We start from the raw sequence: 8813 nt of genomic DNA, 5'->3' as shown, positions 1-8813 counted from the left end.
CAATCGCAGGCGTTAAGCGCTGCCGATCAACGTATTTTGGATCTCGAGGGTCAAGTCTTGCGACTGATCGGATCTTTGATGTTCGATCGGAGGATCGTCAGAGTTATGAACGCCTGACGACTCGCTTAGACCTTCTGAAGAGGATCATGCTGAGGGGTCCGCGTTACTCGCCTGAAGCCCTCGCTCTCCGAGCCCATTTCGAGGTGGGAGGAGTCATTCGGCCAAAAGTTTTTCGCCTTCTCCGTCCGCCTCACCCGAACGACGCTCGACTCACATTCGACGTCACCATCGGTCTCCTTAGACGGAAATATGTGACTTAATTTGGGTCTACATTAATTTGAGACGACCCATGTGAAAGACGGGGTGCGCCTGTATGAATGGCGGGAGGTCTAGCCTATAGTTTAGGTCTCAAATCTCCTCGACCACAGTAAATGCCGCGATGAAACGTGGTAATTATTTCGTATATCATTTACAAAGCGTTGAGCCTCACTCACGCTTTTGCATCTAACTCACCAATGACACCACCGAGAGGTCGGTCATCGAACATAGTTTTGCTGACCACTGCTAAGCTAGCAGGGTCATTAGGGCAAGTTTCAGTCTTTGAGATGATACTCTCGCGAGTCATTGTCATATTGACGAAACTATGTCTATCATCCACACCGAGCGTAGTGACGGGCCCTCCCACACCAAGATTCGGGCTGCGCACAAACGAGACTGGCGTCCGAGGATGGCGCAGTCCGTTAATATAAAACGGTGTCTCACCCGTACTGGCGTGGACACTGTTATTTATAGCGAACTCCACAAAGGGCAATTGCTTGCTCCACTGTTTGGGAGTTGCTATAGTGCGTAAGACATCCACCACGACCCGATTGGAACGTTCTGTTTGGCCATAGGTCTGGGGATGATCTGCGGTCGACATGTGGAGCTTGCTACCTAGCAGCTCGAACACATGTCGCCAAAAACCAGACGTAAACGTGATTCCCGGTCCGATACTATGGACTCAAGCATCCCGTGTAGTCGGTATACATGATTTAGGAACCAAAGAGCTGTATTCTTGCCTGTGACCGATGATTTATGTGGTGTTAAATTCACCATATTTCTCAATCTGTCTACAAAGACGACGATCCTTGTCCGACCCTTGTGGTCGCGCGGCATGCCGAACATGAAGTCCAGACTTACCGACTTCCAACAAAATATCAATCCATTAAAATCATCAGGGGCTTCAGTTGCGCACTGCTGGACAGTGCAAGCTTAACGCGCTGACACTGTTCGCAAGAACGAATATAGTTTGACACCCATTGTGGCCACCAAAAATTCTCTGACACTCATAAGAATGTCTTTTCACGGCCCAGATGCCCACTTAATGGCGCATCGTGGAGCTCGTGAAGATTCATCATCTTGAGATTTGACATAGATTCTCGAAGGATCACAAGGTGACAGCTGATGCCAAACCGATTAAAAAGGTGCGACGGAAGGGAACCCTTTCGTCCACCTAAGTGATCCAACAGGAGGCGACAATGTTCGTCCTGACTGTAGCTCTTCTTTATTTCGGAGACCAATGAGTTCGTCACGTGGTATGCCTTCGTGACTGCCAACATTGACGACAGAACTTGTGCCTTAGTACTAGACACACTTTCCTGGTGTCTTGTCTCGAGTATGGTCTGCACGATATAGCGTCAGCCAAGACATTCGACTTACCCAGCTTGTATCCAACTTTGAAAAATGAATATAGAGAAGAATGTAGGCCATCTTGCCATTCTAGGTCAGAGGTTCGCAATGATGCGGAAACCACAAATGGTTCGGCGCCCAATAGGTGCACTTGAAACTTGACAAGAGCTATTTTTTTGAAGTAGCTCTCTGTCGTGCTCGGGGTAATTCAGTTCCGCAGCTTTCAATTACCGGGACTGATAAGAGATGACACGGTCAACGCCTTCGGAATCCTTCTGCAAGAGCGCGCTGCCAATTGCAAAATTACTTGCATAGCAGACGACCCTGAAGGGCTTATCCGCGTCTGGCAATGCTAAGATTGGTGCCTCTATTAGAGATTGCATCGCTGATGTAAAAGATCTTCTTGATCTTTCAACCAAACGCATTATGCGTCCTTTCAAGAGGGTCAGATAATGGTTTAGTTCGCTCGGCATAATTCTTGCTATGTTTATGCAAGTAATTAGCGCACCCTAGGAATTGGCGCAAATCCTTTACATGCCGTTAGATTGGCCAATCTTTTATCGGTTTACCTTATCTGGGTCTGCTTGTACACCATGTGTACCTACGATGCAGCCCAGCACAGGCATCTCGGGTACCCCTATGACGCACTTTGCAGGTTGACATAAAATGGTGCGTCACTTAAAGTCTGCAACACAGCGTCTAAATGACGCTTATGCGACTCTATTGTGGTCAGCCCGTCCTTGGATGCGAAACTCAACTATCTTTTCTGCGTTTGATTTGAAGGATGGCTTCCATCAAGTGCTCATGAGAGATCCAATTCAACCAAAACAGCTGTAAGCGCGTAAGTTTGAAAAACGCACCAGCGGCATTCATCCGAGTGGTGGCTCACGTGATGCGTCATTAACGTGCCTACGCGCCCCAGTACTTTGACGATGTTTTCGTGCATGGTAAGGGTAGTTCAGCAAATTATCTTTCCGCGGGGTTGGCGTTTGCGCCGGTATGGTCGCCACGTCCAGCTTATTGGAACCAGGCTCCATCCATCTGTGGCTTTCAGCACACAAAAGGTCGGGCTGTAGTAAGGCGACTTGCTCTCACGTACACGTCCCGCCTTGGCTCACGTATCGAAGAACTCACTGATACAATCGACTTGTTATCTCAGCAACGGCCATTGCCTGGTCACAAAATACTTGGTGCAAATTTAAGGTCAATTACGTGCCCGATGCAGGTGGCTCGGCACTTCTTCTGGGAACACAGCGCGATGCTTCCACAGAACCTTAAAGAGCGGACTGTCTCTCAAGTCACTCAGCCTTGAGCAGCGAACTGTTTCTTTTATCCGTTTCTAGGGCGCTCTCGTCCATTGTGAACGACGAGCAACAGTCCACCAAGTTCTCTTCTGGAACTGGTATGACTATTTCATGGATATTTTCTTCCTTTCATTCGGCAATAAACAGATCCCAGACGTCTCCGTGTCTTTGATCGTCCTTATCTGTCGGATACTCGTATTTCGAGTCACCACGACCTTTGACTGGGAAGCGGGTGTCGTTGCTCTCCTGACGAATGCGCCCCTTCCAACCACACCAGGCTCTAGGCACTGTGCCGGTTCATGCGACGCTTGACTTCCTGTCAGCACGCCGTCTACTGCCACAGGCTCTTAGTTTTGTGCAGGACTATGGGGTACATGGCTACTTCTTATTGCCCTTTTGTCTACCAAAGTCGCCAAGAGCTGGGTAGGAATTTATGTCACCTGACATCCAGTCGGTACATTTCCAACTACACCAGGCTTAGGGCTCGGGGTAGAATTTTGTGACGTTTGGCACACTCTCAACTGTGTTTGTCACGACATCAGTTGCATATACCTCTCGCAGTAGCACATCCTTTCCGGTGTGCTGCGTAGAGTTTGCGTACGCCAGTCTATCCATGGTTGGTGTTTTGAAAACCATGGCTTGCCTACGATAAGATCATACAGACTTTCCATACCTAGCACTGTGAACTTCTCTTTACAAGAGAAGTCACGAAAACTGAAGGCGAGTTCAACTTGAACTCTTTCAGACTTTACGATCGCACCGTTCGCTAAAGAAATGGTTGCCTCATCTCACTTGCCATCCTAGCAAAGCGACTCAAACATCGCTAGTTACTATGTGGAGCCGCGAGTTTAACAAAACAATTTTGTGATACACCCGAATCCACTAGGAGGGTCGTCACCTGGCCATGGCCGCGTACTCGAGCGCTATAGTCCAGCAGGGTTGCGTTCCGAAATTTTGAGACCTCATGGACTATGCTACCCATTTGTTCCACAGCTCTGAACTTAGGGATAGCTTCAGATTCCGCGTCAGTTGGGCATCCCGCCCTTACTGCGCTCCTGCATTTCCGACCCCTCCAAGGTCGATGCAGAACTCATGTGTCTCTCACGCTGGTTCTTGCCATCGCCCTTTGGATAGGGAGTTCTCTTGCTAAGCGTCTTCGCCCCCAGCAGGGACCCTGGCATAGCAGCGAGCCATCATATGGCCGCGCTTGCCGCATTTAAAACACAACGTCTGCATTGCCCAACTCCATGGGAGTGGCATCTGACCTCTCGGCCAACGGCTTATACCAAGCTGTCGAAGCACTGATGTAGGATTTCTCCTCAACCGAGGCAATTTGGATTGTTTCTTCCATCGTGGACGGCACCTTCTGAAAAGAGCCTGTCGCGATGGGTCATGCCGTAGTCCGTTCATAAACATGGCCACCTTAATGTGCTCCGAAATCGGACCTACGGTAATTAATTCCGACAGCGAGCGCATCTCTTTCCCATACTCTTGCAGGGATTGATTTATCGGTCGTGCTCCTAAGAAGCGCGCCTGAAGCAATTCCTCGTTGCTTCGTGGCTGATGTTTTCAATGATTACGCCGTATGGTAATATGCATGGACCGAATCTTTTTCTTAAAATTTGTTCATGCTAGAAAACTACTTAAGCCCACACCCGATCACCGCGAGGAAGCGGTTTGACCAACTTTTCTCACGTGCAGTGAGGTTGTTGTGGTGGTCTCCTTAGCGACCTCACCCAACGAACTATAAGCTTAAACTAAGTGACGTCACGGGAGCGGTTTTCACCTTCCACGTGCGCACATATTAGTTCTAGGAAAAAGATTTCAAACTAATGTATATTTTTAATCGTAATAAATAGAAATACCTCTTTTAACCAATCCTAAAATGCCATCTCTGCAGATAGACACTAATATCAATTGGGAGCGTATTATCTCGATACCTCGCGCAGTGGATGACGCTAGCGAGTCCCCTTTTTCCGGAGCGGGATAAAAATAAGTGCCTCTAAGAAAGAAGGCGGCATGTCTACCCACGTAGTATCTGCTTATCCCCCCCCTTCCCCAACGTCGAGACCAGAAATACCGCTATGTCCATGTAAAAATCATTGTTAAGACCATCGGGACCAGCAGCCTTGTGGCGGCTTAGGGAGCTATTGGTAACCAGGACTTTGGCCTAGAAATACATGATGAGCGCTTGATTTGCAGTCATGGATAATTGCCTCTCCATCGGCACCTGAACGTAGGATCGGATAGCCGCCGCGACAGGGAGGAGGCTATGTTCCGTGTATAAAGCTAAGGAACAGCGACCACTCGGTAGAAACACAAACAGCGATGGACGTTAAACCGGAGAAAGGCCGACCCATGCCTAGTAATCGTTGACACTATTTCGTCGCGCTCTCAGTAAGCCACACGCTTAAAAGACCAGCGAAGGCGCTCAGTTGATCGGTGAAGACGCTGTCCAACCGCACAAGATGGCCTCGACGCAGTTCCTCCCCATTTGCCTCTATCTATTGTGACCGAGAAAGTAGCTCTTGTTCACACCGGTACTGACGACAAGTTGCAACCGCTGTGTCCCACGAGCTGTTGGCAATCGTCTGGCCGACAGCCGCCTCATCGAGTTTTGCAATGAGCTCGGCGACGACCCGCTCAGGCTGATTTGTACGAATCGGGTATTGAATCGGGCAATCGCGATGACGAAGCGGTTATGATTGCCCTGGCCAAACGGTCACCCCAATCAGCAGGAACATATAATCTGTCGATACTGCTTGCGCTTTTCCCGGCTTAGTATGTGATGGTCTTTCGTCGCGTCCTCTTCATCTTCTCCGGCATAACCCCGTAAAAGGTGCGCACGCGAGTGCCGGACTCTCCGACCGACTGGACCCATGCTGACCAAGGTCGGTCAATTAGTGGGTTGAGGACACAATTAAAGATTCTAGCAAGCAGAGTCTGAGTTGGCGGAAACGGCCAGGAGAGAAGATCTGTGAAAATGCCTCCCGTGTCAACCGTGTATTCGGAGCATACACCATGGCAAGCACGACGTTCCTTATCGCCACAGCCATGCGCGCGTGCTCCACAGCTCAGGATGCCATACCTTCGCAAGGACCGCTGAATATGGTGTCAGCAAGATGCGTAGTGGCTACGGCGCATGAGAATCCGATGTGGATTGTCGCCATGACCGACAAGATCCAAACATCGAAGGTCGAGAAGCCTCAAGAGCCGCCTCTCATTCTTCGATTCGGAGGGAGCCAATACCTAGCCTTATCCACACCGACACAGTAGCTTCACTATCCGATTTTCGAAGATGCAGCGAACACGGTGCAAGGCATCGAAGAGGATTCAGCAGTAGCAGGTTTACACATTACAAACACAAGGTACGAACGCCAGCCGAATGGTTCACCATGAGTCGGATGAGGTTGACACGACGATGGTGGAGCCTCGGGATCCCATTGGGCGACGTCGATGCGCTCCGGGAGCATCTAACTGGTATGACTCTCCATTCCGATCTTCACACGACAATTTAGCCATCATCTCGGTGGAGAATAAGCCCCACTCAGTGGAGCTGCTATCATATTTAGTTCACTCCGCGGACACCCTCTCGTTTGCGGACCAACACGCCCTGATCGCAGGTCTGCGCGGGCACTAGAAAGTAGGATTACGGGAAACTCGGGGTCAATACCTATCAATTTCGGGTATCGCTCTCAGTCAATTTTAAGCTCCGAGTTTCACTGTGGACGGTGTAAGAAAGCGTGGGGGCTCCAGCCCTCAGCCCAGCGACAACTCGTGGGCGATCTACTCGCTGCGGGTGGACCTCGGCTCGGCATTAGTGCTACACCACCGATAAAACGGGGGTTCCCAATTGACATTCGGAAATGACGGCACGACTTGCCGCCTGACGATATTGCTATCCAGAGCCTACAGTCGATCAAAACCCGTAAAAAGAAGCTGGTTGAGCCTCCTCCGCTAGGGGCAGCTTAGAAAGGGGCAAAGAATTCCACTCAGTCGACAGACATCGACGCCATCAGGGCAACACGGCCAAACTGGCTCGAGTGAGCCTTTCTGCTCTTCACAAGCTTATTGGTGCTACCAAGACGATCTCGTACAATCGCACAACACGGCCCGTCCATTCTTCTTTTTTTCTACCAAATCCACTGCTTCTCATGAAGAAGTGCGCATTCCGTTTAAAGAGGGACCGCTTCGACAATGCACCTACCCTGTAACGGGTTTAAGTTGCCCTAATGTTACACAGTCCTCGTTTAGTACATTTGGTGAACTTAAGGGGATGGTCAATTACTAAATAATAGTAATTAGACCCAACACTCGGGTGTGGTGCACGTTTGTGACCAACCCTTTTGGATGTGATGCACTTGGGTGCATTCACATTAAGAGGGATGACGCCCAGCGTCATCCGTTACGCGAGGTATCTAGAAAGATACGCTCGTAATACATATTAAATGATATCTATAGAGATAACATTTTAATTGGTAAAAATAGGTATTTGTATTTAATTCTATCAAATATAAATTTGTCTGAAAACTACTTCCTACTTGGTAAGTGCGCACGAGGAGACGGATTACCGCTCCCCTGTCGACACTTAACCAGAGTTCTTAGTGTGTTGGGTGAGGACGCTAACGCGCCCACCACAACTGCCTCACTGCACGCAAGAGAAGCAGGTTTAACCGCTTCCTCGCTGTGCTAGGGTGTGTGCCTAAGTAGAGCGTGGCCGCATTACGACGTGCCCGCCTACACTTGGTAGCACTTGAAATCCTTCCCACGACCCGCATCTCTGCGTGTGTACGTGAGGATGAGCCTCAATATTGATTGGGCTCATTTTCCCCACCTCTCCGAACATCATCGGGAGGTGGCAGGGCTAATGGCGCAGGGACTTGGTGAACAAGCCCTGGCCAGGCTCCTGGGTAGTCCTCCTGAGCAACATGTTGCTCAGTTGGAGCAGTTTGAGGCATTCGTGCTCGGACAGCGGAGGGCCGCGTCCGAGGCACAGAGCCATGCTGCGGCGGAGTCCGTCACTCAGACTCAGGATGAGCTGAGGCATGAGCAGGCTCGGAGCGAGGCTCTCAACAGGACTGTTGAGATGCTCTCTGCCCGGCCGCATCAGCCGAGGCCCATTCGGATGGACCCGCCCAAGTTCGATGGAACTGCGGCGCACACGATTGTCCACTGGCTTTTAGCCGTGGAGCAATGTGGTGTCGCCCAGCTCATCGAGGACGACAGCCGGATGGTGTCGTACGCTATGTCGCATCTGCGCGGTAAGGCCTCAGAGTGGGCTTACTCGGCGCTTATGGCGGACAGAAAAGCGTTCCCCTCATGGGCGATCTTTAAGGATAAGATTCGCGCCATGTACCAGCCGCCGAACAACGAAGTGTTGCTTCAGGCGCGCTTCTTTGGGGCGCGACAGGCGAAGCGATCTCTGCAAGAGTATGTGCAAGAGATGCGCTCGCTGTCCGCATCCATAACCGTAGGTCCGATTCCGGAGCACATTAAGGTGCCCACGTTTATGAACGGACTACGGCATGGCCCATCGCGACAGGCCCTTTTCAGAAAGGTGCCGTCGACGATGGAAGAGGCAATCCAAATTGCCTTAGTTGAGGAGCAATCCTACAACAGTGCCTCGGCGACAGCTTGGTATAAGCCGTCGGCCGAGAGGACAGATGCCACTCCTATGGAGTTGGGCAATGCAGACGTGGTCTGTTTTAAATGCGGCAAGCGCGGCCATATGATGGCTCGCTGCTATGCCAGGGTCCCTGCTGGGGCAAAAATGCCCAGCAAGAGGACTCCCTTCCCAAAGGGCGATGGCAAGAACCAGCGTGCGAGACGCATGAGTTCTGC

General features: G+C 50.6%; 1 protein-coding gene across 1 annotated transcript; it reads right to left on the bottom strand.

The window, feature by feature from the left end:
• Positions 1-6253: 6253 nt before the first annotated feature.
• Positions 6254-6445, bottom strand: CCR75_004032 (uncharacterized protein; the record flags this gene model as incomplete). The annotated part of the gene is made up of 1 exon (XM_067962122.1): positions 6254-6445. One exon carries the CDS (start codon positions 6443-6445, stop codon positions 6254-6256), a length of 192 nt encoding a protein of 63 aa, XP_067819440.1.
• Positions 6446-8813: the final 2368 nt, after the last annotated feature.

Source organism: Bremia lactucae, linkage group LG16 (genome assembly GCF_004359215.1).
Source record: "Bremia lactucae strain SF5 linkage group LG16, whole genome shotgun sequence".
NCBI classification, from domain to species: domain Eukaryota; phylum Oomycota; class Peronosporomycetes; order Peronosporales; family Peronosporaceae; genus Bremia; species Bremia lactucae.
This window is presented reverse-complemented; position numbering and strand designations above follow the sequence as displayed.